The sequence below is a fragment of the Pistacia vera genome, unplaced genomic scaffold (genome assembly GCF_008641045.1).
Source record: "Pistacia vera cultivar Batoury unplaced genomic scaffold, PisVer_v2 Contig761, whole genome shotgun sequence".
NCBI classification, from domain to species: Eukaryota; Viridiplantae; Streptophyta; class Magnoliopsida; order Sapindales; family Anacardiaceae; genus Pistacia; species Pistacia vera.
This window is the reverse complement of record NW_022196625.1, coordinates 33,809-58,744: the sequence shown is the minus strand read 5'-3', so window position 1 is coordinate 58,744 and position 24,936 is coordinate 33,809. Positions and strand designations below refer to the sequence as shown.

The following is a 24,936-nucleotide window of genomic DNA, read 5'->3' as shown; positions in this document are numbered from 1 at the left end:
ACTATGATTTTATCAATCGCATAGGAAAACCCTTTAATAAAGAATACAATTGTAAATAGAAATAAAATTATGGGAGTCCTATTAAGAATTGAAATATGAGTCTAGTAGAAATATAATGTCCCATATATTGTATATAAATATAGGGGGGAAAACCAATTCAAGGTTATGAGAGAATATGAGAATATAAGATATCTAATGTAAGGGCTATTAAACACCATGGGTAGAGTGTCTTAAAAATTAGGATTGTTTCCACTTTAGGTATGGTCTGTTAATTATATACCAGATTTATGATGGTGTCGTGTACTCTTGTATAACGTTTTCATGAAACTATAGTGGATTTCTCTCATCCGTGAATGTGGCCGGGTTATTTTGAACAACGTAAATGTTGTGTCTCTTTTTGTGGTGTGGTTTTATTCCTATGTTATTTATCTTAAATGTATGTTTTCCGTTGCACGATCTCCTAACCAAATCATTTGAACTAAATCTTTGAAGGGTACAGAAATGGTTAGTAAGATAAATAATCTTTCTTTGCTTGATTAATTTATCCATTAAATCTTTTGCACTCCATTGTTTAAAAATTTGAAGGAACTTAGGTTTATATATTTCTCGGAAATCTCTCTTATTTGCAATATCTTGACCTTTTTCTTATGCTTTACGTTAGTTTTATGTTGGCTATCTTTTGATTTTCTTTGTTCTTATGATCCAGGTTGATTTACAATCTGTTTTCAAAAATTTATTATAAGACTTATGCACATTTTGGTTTAATTGTGTACTTACTCTAGAACTTTGGAAAACAGAGGATCAGACTAACAAATAGGATTTAGAGTTTAATTTTTCATAAACTTGTTGACACGTGTTAAACGACTTCCATGGAAAAACCTTCAATATCTTGACTTTCATTCCAACTTGTTTGAAGGACTAGCTCTAGTTCCACCACCTAATATAAAAGCATTTTTGATCTCAAACAATAATCTAATTGGAGAAATACCTCAAAAGCCTCGATCTCTTGTACAAAAACTTGTAGGAAACATTACAAGTTCAAGGGGGAGAATTTGCAACTTGCATTCAATTTTTTTGTCAAGTGTCACATTGAGTCAAGAGATAAATGAATTCTTAGATATTTTCACAGGATTCGATTTAGGGGGTTTGGAAAATCTGGATTAACAGAATACTGATGTTTTTGGTCATTTGACCAAGCAACCTAGGTAGTTTAAAAATATAAAAAATTTTAATCTCAATTACAACTCTATTTCTGGTTCTATTCCCATTTGTATAGGAGAGCTTTCATTTTTGGTAGTTTTAGATCTTTCAAGTAACATGTTGGAAGGAAAAAGTCAATCCTGATTGGATTCCTTCTTTTTCAGATGGAACATTTTAGATGAGGATATAGTTATTTAGGGCCTTTATTTCTTTCACGGCCATATTCACAAAAAAATCTAATCACTTTGGACATATCCAACTTAGAAACTGTTGATATACTTCCGATTTGGTTTTGGACTACTCATTTTTAAATATAAATCTCTCTCATTACCAAATCCATGGAGAGATTCCAAATTTAACCTAGGTTGATCGATCATAATGCGATAGACATCAAACATTTACACCAAATTTTTGCACCAACTGACATGTCATCTGAGTCAGACGCAGCCACGTACCACACTAAAAAGTATTCTACGAATGAACGTCCGTCCATCAAATATGGATGAGCGTCCATGATTATTGGACTGTTCATTTTAAATGAACTCCCGTCCATACAAAAATAAAAATGGACTTCCGTCTATATTATATGGACGAGAGTCCATTTACGTGAATGGACGCCCGTCCAGAGTTTAAATTATAAAACTATAAAACAATAATAATGGACGTCCGTCCATATAATATGGACGAGTGTCCATATTCAATGGACAAGTGTCCCTATTAGATGAACGGTCGTCCATTGACATAGCAAATAAAAAGATTTTAATAAAATTTCAAGTTTAAAAATTTAGGGTCCCAAAAAAAGTTTTAAAAAACAAAAAGCAACAAACATCCATTGAAGCCCAACAACCATTTAATAAGATCCATTGATAAAACAATAATGCTTAGAAAATAAACACACTGCTATGACTCCCAAACAATGTACGCCCATCCAAAGTCAAGCCTTTTTGTCCATAATCAACCAACGTTGAAGGTGGGGCATCAAATGTGCCCCTGCTATGCCCACTACACTTAAAAAAAATGCTTAGAAAATAAAACTCCCCAAAAATGGATGCCCGTCCAGAGTTAAAGGCTTGGCCTTCCATTAAAAATTATAGATGGTGAATTGTTGATGGACAAACATCCATATTATAGATGGTGAATTGGTGATAGATGGTGAATTGGTGATGGATGCTTGTCCATATTATATGGATGGGCATCCATTATTTTATTTCTAAAATTTTATTGACGGGCATCCATATGAGGTGGACGCCCATCCATAGTAGATGGATTCACGTCCAAATAATATAGACAGAAGTCCATTGTTATTTTTGTAGATACTCGTCTATTTGTGATGAACAGTCGTCCATCAAATATGGACGAGCGTCCATAATTGTTAGATTGCTGCTCATTCATGGAAGACATATGTTGTCTCCAATGTAGCTGCGTCTAATTGGATTCCACGTACGTCGGTACAAAAATTCGATACAAATTATGGGTGTCCGTAGCATTATTCTCAAATAAAATGTTAGGTTCATTGCCTCTTATATCCTTCGACATAACTTTTCTGCACCTTTCCAACAATGTTTTTTTAGGTCCTAGTTTTCATTTTTTGTGAATAAAAGAAATAAGTCAAAGAAAATGGTGTTTCTCAAACTTGAAGATAAAATTGTTGGATGAATTAGCAAAAATTGCATACGTTGAATTTAGATAACAATAAATTTACTGGTAACCTTCCATCATCTATTGGATCATTAAGTTTGCTTCAATCATTACAACTCTGGAAAAAACGACCTCTTGGTGATACTTCCAAATATTTTGGATGCAACTTAATATTATAAGAGAACTTTTGATTAAAATAAATAGAGCTATATACTTAGTAATAAATGATATAATTTTCATTACCTTGATAATTTATATATATTTAATATAAGATAAAAAAAAAAACAACTGTATATAATTAGCTATGATAATTTAAAGAAATAATATAATTCAACACTAATTTGAACACATAAACATAAATCAAATATATGAAAACTAGAATAAAAATTATGTAAATAAAGAAAATTGACACATACGATCAATCTAACAACGAATGACCTTCCATCGGAGTGTTTGATAAAGTTTGATTGGAGTAGAATGAAACTGAAATTTGTTTTGTGTTTTTTACTCTCACACACTCACAGCAACAACAAAAAATAAACCCGCCAAATATGTTGTAACCCACATAAAAGTAATTAGATATGGGTGTTTGACCCACTTAGGTGGGTTGGGGAATCCCTGAAAGAGAAATAATTCCCCGCCCCACATAGATAATATCATTTCATTTAAAAAATTTAATATATGATCTTTTCTATGCAATCTTCTGGTTAATCTTATATTAATTTGAATAATTGAAAATTAATCAATGAAGCAAACTAAACAAATTAATCAGAAGAATGAAGAGGAACTTTATACGAGAACAAATTAAAATCGTTGTAAATTAAAATTACCAATTAATTAGAAGAAAGAAGAGGAACTTTATGTATATTATAAACATGGAGAGACACAATAAATTGTATCATATAAGTCTAAAATCTAATTTTAGACAATAATATTTGATTATTTTTTAAATTCTAATATCTAATTTTACTACATATCTAACAAGTTACTAACATTATACCTGACAAGTCTTACTACATATTATAATTGATCATGGGAATATCAATTAATTTGTGACATTTCTTTTAAATAATATTTGTAATTAATTTGTCCGATAATTTTGTTTTTCTCTTATTCATTTTCTTTTCTGAAAAAATCACATTTGTCAAGAAATTACCACTTTAATAGTTATTGTTTTCACACTATTAATTGATAAAATGTGAGTATAATTGTGGGAACATTGAGGAAAATCATATACAATTATGAAAATGGTAATAATAGATGTTTTTGTATTCAAATAAAAGCTAAATATTCAAATAAAAACCTTTATACTTCTAAAAATTAGATACAAATGTTAATGCACTTTAAAACAATAAAAAAATAAAAAGTCTAAGGCTCTGAAATCCATGAAAATCTTAACCCAACCCACAATCAATAATCCTAAAGCCCAAACCCAGCCCATGGTCAAGAATCCTAAAGCCCATCATAAATGTTGACCCCGTAGAAAACCCAATCCCTGTGGCCGAGCCCAAGATTCCCCCTTCATTGCTGACCTCAACGACAGGCTGGGCCTAGGGAATCCCCTAGGGGTCAAGGATGGGGCTAGGGAATGGGATCCCCAGCCCTTCCCCTGCCTCGGCCCGCGCTCATCCAAAAGAGTAACAGACCAGATGCCCCTTTTCCATGTCGGCTTAATAAACCACATGGGCTTTTGGGCTTCCTCCACATAAGAGGGAAACCCAACAGGAGAATGATCAACTACCTGACGTTTTAGAATAAAAAGGGATTGATGGAATTAGAAATTAATTGAACATTGATATTGTAGAAAATATGTCAGTCCTTTGCTTAAAATTTTAGATTTTAAATGGTCAATTCAGTCATCAATCGACTAGGTGGTTGGCAAAGAGCCGATTAATCATTTTCTCTTTTCAATTGGGGGAAATTTTAGCAGTAAGTGCAATAGAAATTTTGGATTAGAACATATGTTATCTGATTCTTTTTCCAATGGATAAATAGCAATACACACAAGTGTGAATTTCCCATTCCGCAATTATATTCCTCCTTTCATTGACTTGACTTGATTACCATAGGAGTACACGGTGGGACATAAAACAACTGTAAACATTTAAAACCTTGACCCTAGCGATGTTCCAGGAGAGCTCCTTTCAACCTTTTTGCAGAAAAATGAGGTTCTTGACCTAATTTGGAAAATTGGTTGCCAGGTCAATACGTGAGCTGAGAAATATGAGATTGTTTTACACGATCATTCATCATATTTATGGTAGAAGAAGGACTGAGTAATTAAGTAGAAACAATGAAAGAATCCATGAGTATTGTTGCTGCTCCTGCAACCACTCTTTTTATTGTGTTACTTGCCCTTTTAACCTTTAATAGTAGCTTCTCCAGTGGAAGATCTGACTTGGGATTCTTCAAGAGTGAGAAACAAGATATTTTAAGGTTTAATCAAGATCTAAAAGATCCTTCCAATCGCCTTGACTCTTCCGACTCCGACCTCCCTCGTAGGACTCTTAAAGCAGCTAATGAGCAGCCAAAAACGGTTGGTAATTTATGTCTTTCTTTCCTTTATTATTCTTGATAATTTGATTTAATTGCACTTAAAATTGTAATATTTATGTCTTTTGGAAATTAATCATTCATATTTCAATATCTTGACCTTTCTTCTTATCTGTGTTAGTTCTATGCTGAGAATTTTATTTATTTATTTAGGAATCAGGGTGCATTTGGAATTATGTAACTTTTACCATTATCACACTTATAATTGTGCTCTGAAATTAATCAATTATAACCCTAACCCAAAGTTATAGGTTGCCTGATAAACTGTAGTTTACTTTTTTTTTTTTTTTTTTTTTGGGTAATTTATTAACAATTTTATTAAGAATAATTTTTAGAATATTATCGGACACCTGTCGGTGATATTCTCTGATATTGGTGGCCGGTTTTCGATGGCCAGTCGGCGGTTGCCAATGATAACAGTTGCCTGCAGCAATTTTATTTTTTAAAATAATAAATTATTTGGAAGTCGTTTTGGCATTTTACTAATCGCAAGCAGATTTCTATTATGAAAAAACAACTCGTGTTACTTTTGAGTTCGAATATAAAAATAGATTATAGGAGTATCGGTGTGTGAAAAAAATTACTTATAATAGTCAACTAACTCAAGAATTCCAGAAAACATAGGCTGAGACAAAAGGAAGTTCCTGGGTTCTATTATCTTCAGAACGGTGTTCATATTGTTGATGCCATTACCATTGTTCATATTGTTGATCCAAAAATATTTTCAAACAGTTAGTAGAGTTTATAGATCTGATTCAATTTTACATATATGTTTCCTACAACTTGTAACAGGCGTCAAACAACTTCCATGGAAGAATCTTCAATATCTTGACCTTCGTTCCAACTTGTTCGAAGGACCAATTCCAGTTCCGCCACCTGACATGAAAGTCTTTTTAGTATCAAACAATAATCTGACAGGAGAAATACCTCATTTAATCTGCAATATGAGTACCCTTGAAGTTCTTGATCTTTCCAACAATAACTTGAGGGGTACCATTCCAGAATGCATGGGACACTTCAGCAACAGTTTGCGCGTGTTGGATCTGCAGGAGAATAAGTTTCATGGCAACATTCCTGGAGTATTTACAAAGGGCAATGACTTGAGGACCCTCAACTTCAATGGCAATGAATTGAAAGGGCCAATCCCAACATCTTTGCTAAATTGTACAGAGTTGGAAGTCCTAGATCTGGGAAATAACGACATAAACGGGTCCTTCCCAAAATGGTTGGGAAGCCTTCCGGCATTGCAGGTTCTTGTTCTTCGTTCTAATAAATTTTATGGTCTTGTAACGGATCCTAAAGCCAATAGTACTTATTTCTCTAAGTTGAGAATTTTTGATATCTCGAACAACAATTTTAGTGGTTCATTACCTGTGAGTTATTTTGAGAATATGCAATCCATGATGAATGTTAGTGGTGAAGTTAAAAAGAAGCCTGCGTATATGGGAGACAGGTATTATGAAGATTCAGTGAGGCTTGTAGTTAAAAAGCTTGAGGTTAAACTAGTGAAAATTCTTACTATTTTCTGTACCATTGATTTCTCGAATAATAGCTTTAATGGTACGATTCCAGAAGTAATTGGAAAGCTTCGAGCACTTAATCACCTCAACCTTTCTCAAAACAGTCTTACGGGTGAGATTCCTCCATCGTTGTGTAATCTGGAAGGACTCGAAGTCTTAGACCTTTCTTCAAACAAACTTGGCGGGAGAATTCCATGGCAGTTAACTGATTTGACATTTCTCTGTTTGCTGAACCTGTCACAAAACCACCTTGTGGGACATATTCCTGAAGGGAACCAATTCGATACGTTCTCAAGTGATTCGTACGAGGGAAACAAGGGATTATGTGGATTTCCATTAAAGAAGAAATGCAGCAGCGGTGAGCCTTCCCAGCCATCCCCGAGATCAGGAGATACAGACTCTAATAAAGATTTTGGTTGGAAAGTTGTGTTGATGGGTTATGGATGTGGGACGGCGTTTGGATTGATTATTGGATGTCTTGTGTTCACAGCAGGAAAGCCTCAATGGCTTGTAAACGCAGTTGAAGGGAATTCCCACAAAACGGTGAGAAGGATTAAAAACAAACAGAAAAGAAGAAGAAATTAATGCTTGAAAGTAGTTTTCTCCTTTTGGTATCATGTATCAGCCATACATAATGTAATCGACTTTAGCAATAACAAAATCTTTTCTCCTTCTGCCTCAGTGTTCTTTCTCTTATAAATTTTAATTCAATTGTCCGGATCTCTTCAAATTATACAAACCCTTTTGCCCTTGTTGACAGAAACGGTCTGTAATTGTATGGTCTAATTTAGTCAGCACATCTTGGAATAATCACAGTTCGCTGATAAACCATGTTTTAGCCCCTAATTTTAACCAGGACTAATTCAACAAGAGAAAAACAATGTCCATTCGGACACCCAAAAAAAAAAAAAAAAAAAAAAACATTAAACAAGATTGGGAATTCTTCAATACCGTCAACATATAGAATTCCAAAGTAGTCTAAATTTTTCAGTCTTAATACATTTGAAACTGTCAAAATTGCAGTTACCATGCCACTGCATTCTCTTGAAATGTCCAGTGCCTTAAGAACCGGGATTCAACCCAGGAGAGCTAACTTCCCAATTTCTTCTAAGCCTAATATTTCCCAGGAATTATCAAAAATGATGAGGACTTTTTCGTCATTTCCTACGAGGTCTGCACTGTCTTTTAAGTTTTAATTAATTTCTTGGTAAAACCTTTTAAGTCAAGCTCGTTGATGAGCTGATTTTGCATATGAAACCATTGTATTATGTTCATTTTCTCCCAGCTTTATTACTCAAATTAACAGTCAATATTAATAGTTTAATGAGGGTAAATAATATTTATCCTTTTTGACTTAGAAATCCGCGTGGGACCTTGATGGTGAAGTATCTTTCAAGTCTGGAGGCGAGCACCATTCCAGGAAATTACTGCAAATTATATGCACAAGGCAAAGTCTCAAAGCTACTTTTTCCAAATTGACTGTCAGTTTCACACAAGAATTGAGGAATTTGAAACTGTGTTTCACCAGTCATTGGCATATTTATAGTAATAAAAGACTAGGGGTGAGCACGGATAACGGGTAAAACTAGAACCGGGGGTAAGAACCGGAATCGGAACCTACTCAGAACCGCACTATGCGGGTAAGTTCCGGTTCCAATTTTTTGGAACCGCTACTGTGCGGTTTCGGTTCCGGTTCTTGTATGTGGAGGAACCGAAACCGGAAACGGAACCTGTAAAAAGGGTACCCTGTTTGGAACCTGTAGGGGGTACCCAGTTTGGAACCTGTTTTGGAACCTATTTGGAACCTGTTTTGGAACCTGTTTGAACCTGTTTGGAACTTGTTTTGGAACCTGCTTGGAACCTGTGTGAACCTGTTGAACCTGTTTTAGAACCTGCTTTGGACCGTTTTGGAACCTGTTAGAACCTGTTTTGGAACCTGTTTAGAACCTATTTAGAACTGGACTATAATAATTTGTGAAATGTAAATAATGGGAGAGTTTCTATATTTTACATATAAAAAATTTAAAATAGAAAAAGTTAAATTTTTAGAAAAACTAATTAAATAAATTAGATACAATTATACTTATTACATATAAATTACACATATTAAAAACTTATATATTATATACATTAATATTAAAGTTTTGATCAATTAAGTGAATAATTGGAATTATGATCCAATAAAAGGTTTTACATTTTTATGTTATTAAAAGAATTATTTGAATAAAATAGTATATTGATTGAGTAATAATATATTAGTTATTTACTTCAATTATCAAGTTCTAAGTATATCTATAATAAATTAGTAATTAATTAATTATATTGATAAATTGATAAACATTAATAAATTATTACTAATTAATATCATACTTAATCAATTATAACATTAAATTATAGTTAAATGATTACTTATTAATTATAATTTTATAACATACTTAATTGATTTATGTATAATTAATTATAGCATTACATTAATTGATCACTACTTAATTAATTGACTTAAGTTAACTATAACATAATAATAGTTAATAATTGACTTATAATTAGAAATTTAATAATTATAGATTACGTTATAGATTTATAGATAATTACTAACAATTATAATATTTTATTAAAACATTAGTACAAACTTAATTAAATGATTAAAAATTTAATTAATTATAAAATTACATTAAAAATTTATAAATGATTACTATTAATAGTTAATTCAATATAACTACATTAAGTTATTTATAAATTAATTATAACATTACATAATATAACTACTTAATTGATTATGGTTTATATTATAAAATTAGTAATTATTAATTTACTACATAAACATTAGCAAATACTTAATTAAATGATAATAAATTTAATTAATTATAAATTACCTTATAATATTCATTAAAACATTAATTAAGTATTAAATTATAGTTAAATAATTACTCATTTAAATTATAATATTATTATATTACTTATATATTATGTCACTTACTTAATCATAACATATATGGTTAAATGATTACATAATTACATAATTAGTTATGAATTTATAACATTACATATAAACATAGTAATTTACTATATTATTACATTACTTAATAACGATTAAAAATTTAATTAATTATAACATTACCTTAATATTTATAATATGATTACTTAATCAATTATAACATTTCATTATAAACATTAGTATATTAATCAAATGATTTAAAATTTAATTAATTATAATATTAAATTATAGATTTATAGTATGATTACTTAATTCATTATAACATTATATTATATATTAAGTAGATCAGTAATTAATTCATAAAATTAAATGATTACTTAATTGATTATGAGTTATGATATTATGTTTTAAACATTAGTAATTACTAATTATTACATAAACATTAGCACAATACTAATTAAATGATAAAAATTTAATTAATATAACATACCTTATAACATTTCATTATAAACATTAATTAAACATTACATTATAGTTAAATAATTACTCAATTAAATTATAATTATTATATTACCTTATATTTATGATCACTACTTAATTATAGCATTACATAATTAAATGATTACAATTACTTAATTAGTTAGAATTATAACATTACATTATAAACATTAGTAATTTACTATATTATTACATTACTTAATTAAACGATTAAAAATTAATTAATATAACCTTACCTATATTTTATAATATAATTACTTAATCAATTATAACATCATTATAAACATTAGTATATTAATAAAAGATTTGAAATTAATTAATTATAATATTAAATTATAGATTTATAATATGATTACTTAATTCATTATAACTTACATTAGACTATTATAGTATGATCATATAATTAATATAAAATTACATAATTAAATGATTACTTAATTGATTAGGTATGATATATGTTTTTAAACATTAGTAATTACTAATTTACTACATAACATTAGCACAATACTTAATAAATGATAAGAAATTTAATAATATAATATTACCTATAAAATTTCATTATAAACCTTATTAAACATTACCAATAGTTAAATAATTACTCAATTAAATTATAATATATTAATTACATATATATTATGATCACTTACTTAATTATAGCACATAGTTAAATGATTACATAATTACTTAATTAGTTATGAATTATAATTTACATTATAACATTAGTAATTTACAATTATTACATTACTTAATTAAACGATTAAAAATTAATTAATTATAACATTACCTTATATATTATAATATGATACTTAATCAATTATAACATTCCACTATAAACATAATATATTAATCAAATGATTTGAAATTTAATTAATTATCATATTAAATTATAATATGTATGATACTAATGTAACATTACATTATACTATTATAGTATGATCATATAATTAAATAACATTTATAATAAATGATTACTTAATGATTGAGTTATGATATTATGTTTTAAACATTAGTAATTACTAATTTACTATATAAACATTAGCACTATACTTAATTAAGATAAGAAATTTAATTAATTATAACATTACTAGAGGTGGAAATTATGGGCCGGGTTAGGCGGGCTAACCCTAACCCGGCCGTAAAAAAGAGGCTCAAACCAAGGCGGGCCGGGTTGAGCCAACCCGCCAGCCAACCCCGGCGGGCCGGGTTACACAATGGTAACCGCCGGGTTGCTAATTTGGCCTCTTTGGAAGAGGCCCGCAACCGGCGGGTTGCGGCGGGTTGGCCCAAAAAAAAAAAAAAAAAATTTGTTAATATTTTTTATTTTTTTCAATTACACTTTTACCCTTGAAATCTAGCCGTTTTATAGCCGTTGGAGGGGTCTTTTTCGTCATTTTCTTTCCCTATTTTTTTCTATAAATTGGACCTAAACTCTCATATTTTCTCACAAATCAAATTCTCTCATTTTCTATATTCTCTATTCTCTCAACTCTCAAGTCTCAATTATTCATTTATTCTTAATATTTTGTTATCAATTTGTCTATTTTAATTTTATTAGGTTTTGCAATTTAATTCATATTTCCAATTCCATATTCCAAATCTCTTTCTTTAATTTTTATTTCTTCTACATCATTTTTTTTTTCAACTACAAGTCTACAATGGATAGAATTTCTCTCCCATCAATTTCAATGAGGAAGAAAACTATTATCCTAGTCCTAGTCCGTGATTTTACTATGAATGCAGGAGATTCAAATAGTCCCGCTGTCCCAATCCAGTCAGAAAACGATACACCTCAAAATATGCGTCGATTCCAACAGCGCCCGGTGGTTCTAGAAGTCGTCCTGTAATCGTCGTCCTCGTCCAACTTCATCTCAAGCTGAGGCGGGATCATCAACTGCCGTCGAAAGCGAAAACAGACACACATCAGACGTTTGGGCGCATTTCGACAAGTTACGAGACAAAATGGCGTTCAAGTCAAGAAAGCAGATGCAAATATTGTGCAAATGTTTATAAAGCTGATTCAGGTAATGGTACTAGTACTTAAAAAGGCATGCTAATAAACCATTAATTAACATGGAAATAGAGAAAGCAATCAAACTCAAATAACTAATATGGGTACACTTGGCGTTATAATTTGATGTATATAGGGAACAGTTAGCTTTATATATGCTGCATCTGATCAACTATTAATATGGCAGAAGTAAATATTTTGAAAGATTTGTTCAAAAATCATTTTTTCCAGGATTTAAAAGTTATTCTAAAACTGCAATAAGAAATGATTTAATAAAATTGTTTTAAAAAATGAAATTAGAATTAAAAATAAATTTCATACTTGTCATATTAGTGTGGCTTTAACTGCTGATATTTGGAGTGGTAGAGCTAAACAAGATAATTGTGTGACTAGTCATTATTTGATAATGAATTTAAATTAAATATCTTTATTAGGATTTAGATTAATGGATGTGGATCATAGTGGTTTAGAAATCTATAATAAATTATTGAAATTTTAGAAGATTATGATTATTGATAAAGTGATAAGTTAAATTAGATAATGCAAGTTCTAATAGTAAAGCTATAGATTTTTTTCAAAATAATTATCTTTTATATAATAATTTGAAGTTTTTTCACCAACGTTGTGCATGTCATGTTATTAATTAATTGTGAAAAGTGGTATGAAACAATTAAAAAAATATGATAGAATTAGGGAATCTTTAGCTTGGATTACTAGTAGTAATAAAAAATGCTGAATTTCAAGAAGCTTGTATAAAATCAAATATGTCTCCTAGAATTTGCATTAGATATGCCTGTTAGATGGAATAGTATTTATTTAATGCTTGATTATGTTTACCTTTTGCTAATATAATTAGTTATTTTGTAGCAAATAATAGAGGTCCTCATTTGGTAGAAAATGATTGGAAGTAGTAAAGTATTTCATTCTTTCAAATGTTTTACCAAGCCACTTTACAACTTTCTGGTGTGTATTACCCTACTAGACCATTGGTAAACATGCAAATAAAAATTTCCGAGTTATTTACAAAAAACAAAGATGATGAAATTTTACATGCACCAATAAAGGCAATGGAAAATTTTTTTTTGAAATATTGGAGACCGTTCCTTTTCTTTATTGTTTAGGTGCTATATTTGATCATAGAATTAAATTAGCACGTTTAGAAAATGGTCTTGACAATTTAAGTGAAAATTTACAAAACGAATCATTAATCAATAAATAGGAGAGGTAAAAAATAGTATTTTCGAAGTATATTCCAATATGAAAACAGGTATGGGAACCCGCAGTCGCAAAGAGGCGAAAATCTAGAGAAGCTGTAGCAGAAGAAACAAATGAAGACTTATTCTCTTGGAAGCACTGAATAGGCCGAAGAGGACCGAGTCGAAGCACAGCTCCTCTTCGACGCACCACCACCACAACAACAACAACTAATATGCTGTCCTCCATGGAGTCGCAGAGTATGAACTTCAAATATTTGGCAACCCCCGAAATGTTTTCACAGGTCACTTTGATCTCTTAGAGTATTGGAGAGCCAGAAAAGTATTTTTCGGTATTATCAAGACTTGCCTTGGATTTTTTCGCTGTTCCTGTCTCAACCGTCTCATCCGAACAAAAATTTAGTGCAAGTGGAAGGATTTAAATGAAAGGAGGACTAAACTTGCCAAAAATGATTGAAGTCCTCACATGTCTTCGAGATTGGGAACGATCGCGCATCAAGATCAATACGAGGTTATCGACAATGCTTAGTAGAATCATTTCAATTTTTGATATAGATGATCAGATAGAGGAGGTCCTAGTGAACCACCCCAATTTAGTTGTTTTGTAAAATGTAATTGTAAATTAATTGTCAATTATTGCACTCTTTTTCTTTACCAGTTTTTTCTCCATTGGGTTTTTCTGGTGAGGTTTTTAACGAGGCAATAATTGTGTTAATTTCTTATTTTATTTTTTGATAAATGATAAGTCAATTTTCTTATATACAATTTATTGTATTAAAATTGAATTATATTGAAATGTAACAAAAAAAAAAAATTGAATTGAATTGAATTATTGATTTTGAAAAGTTAACTAAAAACAATATATTTATAATTATTTATTTGAAAAGATAAATAAAAAAACAAAAACAAAAAAAAACACAAAAAAAAAAAAAAAATTCGGGCTAACCCGGCCCGGACCGTGCCTAACCCGGCGGGTTAGGGCTGCGGGCCGGGCTGGGCAGCAACTTTCCCTTAATTGGCGGGCTAACCCGGCCCGCTTTGTTGGGGGCGGGTTGAGCCCAGCCCGCCAAAACATGTAACCGCCGCGGGCCGGGTCGGGCCGGGCCGGGCGGGTTACTTTTCCACCTTTACATTACCTTATAAACATTTCATTATAAAATTAATTAAGCATTACATAATAGTTAAATAATTACTCAATTAAATTATAATATATATATTACATTATATATTATGATCACTTAATTAATTATGCATTACATAGTTAAATAATTACATAATTACTTAATTAGTTATGAATTTATAACATTACATTATAAACATTAGTAATTTAATATACTTTACATTACTTAATTAAACGATTAAAAATTTAATTAATTATAACATTACTTATATATTATAATATGATTACTTAATCAATTATAACATTCCATATAAACATAGTATATTAATCAATGATTTGAAATTAATTAATTATCATATTAAATTATAAATTTATAGGATGTTACTTAATTCATTGACATTACATTTACTATATAGTATGATCATAAATTAAATAACATTACATAATTAAATGATTACTTAATTGATTATGAGGTATGATATATGTTTAAATATTAGTAATTATTATTTACTATATAAACATAACACAATACTAATTAAATGAAAGAAATTAATTAATGATAATATTACCTTATAAACATTTCATTATAAACATTAATAAGCATTACATTATAGTTAAATAATTACTCAATTAATTATAATATATTATATTACATTATATTATGATCACTTACTTAATTATAGCATTTATAGTTAAATGATTACATAATTACTGAATTAGTTATGAATTTATACATTACATTATAAACATTAGTAATTTACTATATTATTACATTACTTAATTAAAGATTAAAAATAATTAATTATAACATTACTTTATATATTTGTAATATGATTACTTAAAATTATAACATTCCATTATAAACAGTAGTATGCATATAACATTACATAATTAAATGATTACTTAATTGATTATGACATTATACTATAAACATTAGTAATTACTAATTTACACAATACTTAATCAAATTATTATAATTTTATTAATTATAACATTATATTATAAATTTATGGTATGATTATTAATTAATTTAACATTTTATAAAACAATATTACAATACTTAATTAAATGATTAACAATTTAATTAATTATAATATACATTATATTAAATAGTATATTACTTAATTAATTATAACATTACAATTTACATTGTAGATGATCACTTAATTAATTATAACATTACAATTAAATGTAGTATGATCACTTATTTAATATAAACTTATAGTTTCTAATATTAAATTTACTAAATTATATTTGGTTTATTAAATCCCAATTGACCAATTATAACTTATTAATAAATTTAAACATTAATAATTATTAACTTATCAAATAGATCCCTGGCAATGTTAGAAAATTGTACATTGGACACAAATGAATGAATAATGAAAATTTGTTAGGGGTATTGTAAACTATAAGGTGTTTTTGTTATTTTTTTAAACTAATAGGGGGGTAATTGATTTTTTATAGGGTACCCTGGAATGGAACCGGAACCTGCATTTTAGGTTCCGGTTCCTTGAATTAAATAACTTGCACTGTGCGGTTCCGGTTCCGGTTCCTTTTTTTGGGAACCTGCACTGTGCGGTTCCGGTTCCGGTTCCCCCAGAAAATGCAGGGTACCCGGAACCGCTCACCCCTAGACTTTGAAATTAACTAGCGACAATGAAAGTAACGATGAGTGTTTTTACAGTTCTTCCAGTATGTTGATACGTGATTTTGACACCAATGATTACGCATATGCAAAGTGTTAAGAAGTTACATATGAAGTAATTGTGAGATATATTTATCGTGCAGTGATGATGCTTGCTAGTTAGTACGTAAAAAAAAGCTGACAAGAGAGAGTTTTAGCATGGTTCGAATGCTATGAGCAAGTCTTACATCCACTATGTTTATATTATGGTTTCTTTTGTGGTCATTAATGAAGATTACAAAGAGAACGATCTTTAAAGGGTTACAAGTATTTGAAGTATTCTAGGAGAATGATAAGTCAATCTCTTTTTAGTAGTGTGTCTTTGCTACTTTTTTCCTTAAAACAAGTATGTGAATTCGATAATCGATCCTGATGTAAGGAGTGGAGTTGCCTATTTATACTCTTTTCAGCTTAAGTTAATAAGTGCTTTTATAAGTTGTCTTGATTTGGTGGAGATTTTCCTTTCTTTTGATTCGTTGGGAGCTTTGATTCATATCCTTAAATTAAATGAAATTTTGGCAGATGGCTGCACAAAATATCATTTTGAATCGGAGGTTGGTGGAGATGCCTACTAAGAGCTAATTGGTGGAGATGACGTCAACATATATTTTAGGCATAACACAGTCAGTTTTTTCAATTATTTACCATGTGTGACGCCTCATAAGCATTTCATCAAACACTTGGTGGAAATCTCAAGCTAAAAAAGATCTAGCCCCCTTCACAAAATTCTAGAACTCTTTTGAGTTCTCTACACATTTTTAGATATCTCTTGAATTATTGGTAGTTGGTAAATGATTTTAGGTCTTAAATCTCCATCATTGAATGTGGAACATTGTGTAAATCTAGACTGTTCATAATAAGTTAAGATTGCTCAAAATAGAGGGAGACGTCATTTGACCAAACCATCCAAGAATTGTAAGCTTAAGTAATAAAGAATGCTCTTACCTCTAGCATAATCTTATGAGTTTGAGTGAATGTTCTCTCTTATTCTCAAAACTAGCAAGCTTGAGTTATCTAGTGGGGAAATAAATAGGGCCGTGACAATTGATATCAGAGCTTGAAGTTCTTGGGCCGCTTACTAGATCCTTCCAACTAGCTGAATTTGTTGAGGTTTGAGTGGGACCACGAACATCCTTCCAACTAGCTTCCTGTAAAACTCTGAAAGCTCCAGAATCTATAGGGATATTGTAGCTCGTCTTCCTATTTGTTCTCATGTTAAATTGTATGTCTTTAACCAAGTTCATTCAACTATGATTTTATCAATCGCATAGGAAAACCCTTTAATAAAGAATACAATTGTAAATTGAAATAAAATTATGAGAGTCCTATTAAGAATTGAAATATGAGTCTAATATAAATATAATGTCCCATATATTGTGTATAAATATAGGGGTGAAAACCAATTTAAAATTATGGAAATGTGAGAACGTAAGATATATGATGTAAGGGCTATTAAACACCATGAGTAGAGTGTCTTAAAAATTAGGATTGTTTCCACTTTAGGTACTGGTCTGTTAATTATATACCAGATTTATGATAGTGTCATGTACTCTTATATATATATTGTGTTCATAAAACTATAGTGGATTTCTCTCATCCGTGAATGTGGTCGAATTATTTTGAACCACATAAATATCGTGTCTCTTTTTGTGGTGTGATTTTATTCCTATATTATTAATCTCAAATGTATGTTTTCCGTTATATGATCTCCTAACCAAATCATTTGAACTGAATCTTCGAAGGGGACAGAAATGGTTGGTAAGATAAATAATTTTTCTTTGCTTGATTAATTTATCCATTAAATCTTTTGCACTCCATTGTTTAAAAATTTGAAGGAACTTAGGTTTATATATTTCTCGGAAATCTCTCTTATTTGCAATATCTTGACCTTTTTCTTTTGCTCTATGTTAGTTTTATGTTAAGAATTCTGTTGGCTATCTTTTGATTTTCTTTGTTCTTATGATCTAGGTTGATTTATAGTCTATTTTCAAAATTTTATTATAAGACTTATGCACATTTAGGTTTAATTGTGTACTTGTACAAACTCTGGAACTTTGGAAAACTGAGGATCAGACTAACAAATAGGATTTAGAGTTTAATTTTTCATAAACTTGTTGACAGGCGTTAAATGACTTCCATGGAAAAGCCTACGATATCTTGACTTTCGTTCCAACTTGTTTGAAGGACCAACTCCAGTTCCACCACCTAATATGAAAGTATTTTTGATCTCAGACAATAATCTGACTGGAGAAATACTCATTTAATTTGTAAAATCAGGGGCAATGAAGTCCTTGTTGAACCGGTTGTCACGTAGTTAGTGGTAATTAGGGTTGAATCCATAGGGAGTAAAGACTATCAACCTAAGGTATGTAAACGAAAGTAAAAATGACAAGTTTTAATCAACTAGTATCCTAAGAAAATAATTTCAAGAAATCTAATTACTAACTAAAACACAATATTAAAGGTGTTGCCCTAAGGCTTCGGCTCAACTCAGAATTGGAACACAATTCTTCTTTTCACTCTTAGATTTCCTAAACCTACAAGGCTAAGCAAATCACATAAAAAGTCTTTCCACAACGAAGTGTAATCTATCATGTCTTCCTGTTATCTTGGTTACAGGTTGATCGGTTAAAGACCATCTTCAATTAACAAAAAGACTCAATCAATTAAAACCACTAATTGGTATAGAGAGAATAAACAGAATCTATAATACTTGTAATACAATCACAAATTTATCATACTTGAATGAAATAATATATAGTACAAACATTACTGAATGACAATATGTAGCAAGATTGTAATCAAAATCGAAACAATTGGAAACCATAATCCATCATTCAAAGCTTTCAAACCCAACATTCAAGATACAATCAATTTGATTTCACAACAAACACAAATCCAACAAAGTATTTCATAATTCAAATCATGCATCTTATTATAATCATATTGGAGCAAAGCAATCCTCAAATGACAATACACAACAATTAAATCATATGTCCAATGTGTAATTAATAATCCAATTAGTCAAGAGTTTACACGAAGAAAACTAGAGCCTGAATCCCAGTCTCGCCTCTGCCTAACGTCAACCAGAGCTGAACCGCTCATGGTGAGCTGATAATGGCTGAAGGGTTTGACGAGTCACTGCCAAATGTGGGAAACATGTTGCCGGCAACTGGAATAAGAGATTGGTGGCTGGGAAGACCAAAGGACACCAGAAGGTAAACGACTGTCATTGGTGACGGCGGATCTCGGTGAAAACACGTCGGCTACGGTTGAAACTGTGATAGCAAGGTGGCTGGGAGCTGTAGGAGAGATGACCAACAGTTGGGGAGACAAATCAACACCAGGAAGTGGAAGAACCACGGCTGGAATGCGAAGAGAAACGCCGGCACAATGGAGTCACGACGGCGGTGGCTGAACGGGCGACGGAAATGCTGGGGAACGCTAACGGAAGGATTACCGCCACCTGGGGAAGCTGAATCGATGCCGGAGAACTGGAATACCAAGAGACACGACGATGAAAATGGTGACGAATGGCGGCGAAAGATCTTCAAGGAGATGATGGCCGATCGAAGTTTTGGAAGATGAAGAGTCGCAGGAAAATGGTAGAAGGTGGCTAGGGTTTGATAGGAGGCGGTTGGCTGTATTTTCATGACTATTCACTTTCCTTTTATGGAAAATGTGGTAAATTTACCATAGTGCCTGCATATTTAAACGTGACAAAATCAACCCCTTGGAAACATGACATTTTACCCTTTGATAAACATAAATAAGACAAATCAACCCTAATCCATAAACCACAACCTAATATCAACTCACAACATTTCTAAAATCATTCCAAACATGAAAAATTCATAAAAAAAAAATTAGAATGCGATTTTTCATCAATAAATTCATAAATTGTCTCAATATATATTCAATTAAATCATAACAAAGTGTATTAAATCATTTTAATGGAGTCATTTTCATGACGCTAACATTAAATCAAGTTAATAGAGTCAATTGTACAATGTTGGAAATTCTGTTTTCGGAAACAACAACATAAATGATACAATTATGCAGTGGTTGGGAACTCTTCCGGCATTACAAGTTCTTGTTCCACACTCCAATAAATTTCATGGTCTAGTCGGTGATCCAATGGTGAAAAATTCTTTCTCTAAGTTGTGAATCTTTGATCTCTTGAACAACAATTTTAGTGGTTTGCTGCTAGCAAGGTATTTTGTTAGGATTATTTTAGAATTAGGATAATTATGTTAAGTCTTTTATTATTATCTTATTAAGATAGAATTATGATTATCTTATTATTCTTTTATAATTATTATAGAATATTTTATTAGATTTGAATTAGGCAATTAGAGTCTTTTGGGAGTCATTTGGAGTCAAAGTGTAAGACTATATAATAGTTTAAATCTAGATCGTGGTTATCAATGAAGAATTTTGTCAATTAATCTATCTTTCTCTTGTTCTTGGAGGTCTTTGTTCCTCATATAAACAGATCTTATCCCAAACCCTATCATATTTTGAGAATGTGAAAATTGTGATGGCTATTAGTGGTGAGGCTAAAAGGAATTTGTAGTATATGGGTGAATCATATTATAAAGATTCAGTGACATTGCTTGTAAAAAAGAATGAAGTTAAACTGGTGAAATATCTCACTATTTTCAGTACCATTGATTTTTCAAACAATAGCTTTCATGGGGGAATTCCTGATTTAATTGGAAAGATTTGATCACTTCGACTGCTCAACGTTTCGCAAAACTTCCTAACTGGCAACATCCCTTTGTCATTGGGAAATTTCACAGATCTAGAATCCTTGGACCTCTTTTCAAACAGACTTCCTGGGAAAATTCCATGGCAATTGAAAAGAATGACGTTTTGTTGGTTTTCAGAGCCAATGAACTCTAAGAAAAGACAAGGAGAGAATGGAAAATTTGAACTGAATTTTTCATTACACTGCAACTTGCAATATATACAACAAAATGCTTACTGTTTTACCAACTGCAACAACCATTCAGACTTTTAAAATTTAAAACAAAGTTGGCAACGTAATACAACCTTAATCTAAGCTGATTTCACCTAAACATGTCACTAAAAACAACAACTACAATAGCTTCAATTTTGGCAGACAAGAGGGAATGCAATAGCTTATTGGCGCCAAAAACTCATTCAAAACAAACTAACTTTAACTGAATTTCTAGCAAATTATCAATGCTTCAACACTCCTTCTTGATAATTTTGCTGGAAACACCAAGTCTGATCCTGAATCCTTCAAACTTGGTTTTGGATAATCCCTTAGTTAGGATGTCAGCCACTTGATCATCACCATTGCAGTGGACCAGTTTTACTTCCCCTTCTTGTTCAACTTCTCTCACTACATGGAACTTGATCTTTATGTGTTTAGTTCTCCCATGATGGACTAGATTCTTAGCCATAGCCATAACGAACTGATTGTCACACATTATCACTATATGATGCCTCAGCTTCAGCTTCAGCTTCAAATCTTCCAAGATTTTTCTCAACCAGACAACTTGGTTCATAGCAGCTGCAACTAAAATGTATTCTGCTTCTGCTATGGATTGTGTAACAGTTTCTTGTTTCTTTGACATCCAACAGATTGCACTATGATTCAAGAAGAAAGCATACCCTGAAGTGCTCTTCATGTCTTCCACTGAACCACCCCAGTTACTATCAGAAAATCCTATAAGGCCAAAGTTTTTTGACCTCCTAAACCATAGTCCAAAGCTGTTACTCCCTTTCACATACATGAACACTCTTTTTGCAGCTTTAAAATGTGTTTCCTTGGGCTGATTCATGAACCTGGACAGTAAGCTTGTTCCAAACATGATATTTCGCCTGGTTGCTGTTAGCTACAGCAAACAGCCAACCAAGTTTTTGTACTGTCCCTTATCAACACTCTCTGCATTTTCATCCTTTGACAACTTTGGATTTGGAACCAGAGGGACATCCACTGATTTGCAGTTTTCCATATTGAATTTCCTCAAAACTTCATTTGCATACTTCTCTTGATTAACAAAAATTCTAGTTGAGCTTTGATGAAACTACATCCCAAGAAAGTAAGTCATTTCACCTAAATTTGTCATCTCAACTCATCAAGCATGGATCTCTTGAATTCCTCCAGCTAAGTTGGCTTGCTCCCTATCACAAGTAGATCATCAACATTCAAGGAGATGATCATAATATCCTCATCAATCTCCCTAACATACAATGTGTGCTTATTTGAACTTCTTACAAAATCCAAACTCAACAAATGGTCATTTATTCTGCTGTACCAGGCCCTTAATGCCTGTTTTAGGCCATACAAGGCCTTCCTTAGGAGATAAACCTTATCTTCCTTTCCCTGACTTTGTACCCTTCCGGTTGCTCAATATATGTTTTCTCATTCAGCCATCCATTAAGGAATGCAGATTTGATGTCCAACTGAAATATTTTCCATGCAAATTGGGCTACCATGGCAAGTAATAACCTGATTGTGTCATGCCTTGCAACTGGTGCAAAGGTGTCCAGAAAATCAACTCCATACTGCTGAGACAAGCCTTTGACAACCAGTGTTGCTTTGTGCTTAAGGACTGAACCATCTAGATTGATCTTCATCTTGAAAATCCATTTAACTTGGATCATTTTCTTGTTCTGAGGTCTGTCCACCAGGTTCCAAGTTTGATTCTTCTCAATCATTGCAAACTCCTCCTTCATGGCAGCTCTCCAAACCTCTGATTTTGCAGCCTTAAAGTAACATGTTGGCTCAAGTGAGGCTATGTTACATCTCTCATAAACCTCAGCTAAAGGTCTGGTACCTCTAACCAAAATTTCTTCTTCTGCATCACTCTCAACATCATCAAAAAACTGATCATCTGTAGCTTTTGTCCAACCTAGTTTTGTCTTTACATCAGCTTTGATTTCTTCCCAATTCCATACCCCATCCTCATCAACTTTGACATCCTTGGAAATCTGAATTTTTCTGGTTTCTGGAACATACACCCTATAGGCTTTAGATTGACTACTATAGCCTATAAGAATGCCAATTAAGGCCTTTTCATCCAGCTTGGACCTTTTTGCTGTTGGAACCAAAATGTAGCATATACTTTCAAATATTTTTAGCCTATCTACTGATGGTTTAACTCTATACCATGCTTCATAGGGTGTTTTGCTGTCTAAGGCTTTTGTGGGAAGCCTATTGAGTAGAAACACTGCTGTATTGACAGCTTTTGCCTAAAATTTCTTTGGCAACCTCTTCTCAGCTACCATACATCTAGCCATCTCTATAACTGATCTATTCTTCCTCTCACTGACTCCATTTTGCTGTGGAGTGTAGGGGCTGCTGTATTGATGCTTAATTCTAGCATCCCTACAAACTTGTTTAAACTCTTAAGAAGTGTATTCTGTACCATTATCACTTCTCAAGATTTTTATAGTTTTTTCAGCTTGATTTTCCACTAGCAGCTTAAACTGCTTGAATACACTAGCAACTTCTCCTTTTTGCTTCAGAAAATACACCAAACACATCCTAGAACAGTCATCAATAAATAACACAAAGTACCTACTTCCATTCAATGATAGTTTCTATAGGACCACATACATCTGTATGGATGAGTTGCAATTTTTCAGCTGCTTTCCAAGCTTGGTTTGAAGGGAAGAATTGCCTACTCAACTTGCCAAGTTGACAGGCCTAACACATAGTATTACTCTTCTTTAATTCTGGTAGGTTCTGGACCAGTTTTTTGGTCTAAATTTCCTTGAGACCTTGGTAATGAACATGGCCAAGTCTCTTATGCCATTTCACAAACTCATCTACCCTTACATTGCAGGCTTTATGTTCAGTTTTTTTTAGCTTAATGGGAAAGCTTTTTCCTACCATTTTGACTCTCATTAACTCACACCCCTTACTATCTAGAATTTGACATATTTGATTTTCAAAATGCAAGACATAATGATTTTCTAACATTTGTCCTACACTTAAAAGGCTTTGAGTAATTTTGGGTACATATAGAACATTTAAGATGAGTTTTGTACCTGTGGATGTCTGAATTGCAACATCTCCCTTCCCCTTTGCTTCAAAATAGTCACCTTTCGCAACTTTAATCCTAGACCGATGTGTTGAGTTCAATCTAACAAAATCCTGTAGGTGTGGCGTCATATGGTTTGTACACCCACTATTAACCAGCCAGCCATCATAGCATATTGGTGGTGCACTGCAGGACGCCATAACCAACTATATTGCCCCTTATTCAGGTTGCTAGTCATCTGTCACTTGTGCTTGCTGTTGGGGATATTCTCCCTTGCTCTTGCATACCCTCTCTATATGACCAAATTGTTTACAAGCCCTGCACTGTATTCTTGGCCTAAACCAGCATCTTTTTTCAGAATGCCACTTCCTTTTACAGTGGGAGCAAGGTGGATATTCCTTCATCTTACCTGGTTTTCCCCATTGGCCATTGCTCCTTTCTTTCCCCTTTTTCTCACCGGCATACCTCCTATTGTTCCCTTGAGTTGGTTTGGTTTTGTGAGCTGCCATTATTGCACCCTCACTTATATCTTCTTGCCTCAA

The 24,936-nt window shown here is 31.7% G+C and overlaps 1 protein-coding gene across 1 annotated transcript; it reads left to right on the top strand.

Moving 5' to 3' along the window:
• Nucleotides 1-6,794: 6,794 nt before the first annotated feature.
• LOC116116130 (putative receptor like protein 25) lies at nucleotides 6,795-7,976 on the top strand. Its single transcript, XM_031402223.1, has 2 exons — nucleotides 6,795-7,454; nucleotides 7,935-7,976. The coding sequence occupies exons 1-2, from the start codon at nucleotides 6,795-6,797 to the stop codon at nucleotides 7,974-7,976; spliced, it is 702 nt and encodes a 233-aa protein (XP_031258083.1).
• The last annotated feature ends 16,960 nt before the right edge of the window (nucleotides 7,977-24,936 follow it).

Excerpts from the sequence above, each read along its gene's own strand:
- LOC116116130 (XM_031402223.1), top strand. The coding sequence starts at position 6,795 with ATGAATGTTAGTGGTGAAGTTAAAAAGAAGCCTGCGTATATGGGAGAC. Across the intron at positions 7,455-7,934 it reads AAGGGAATTCCCACAAAACG|TTACCATGCCACTGCATTCT; the intron begins GTGAGAAGGATT and ends TCAAAATTGCAG.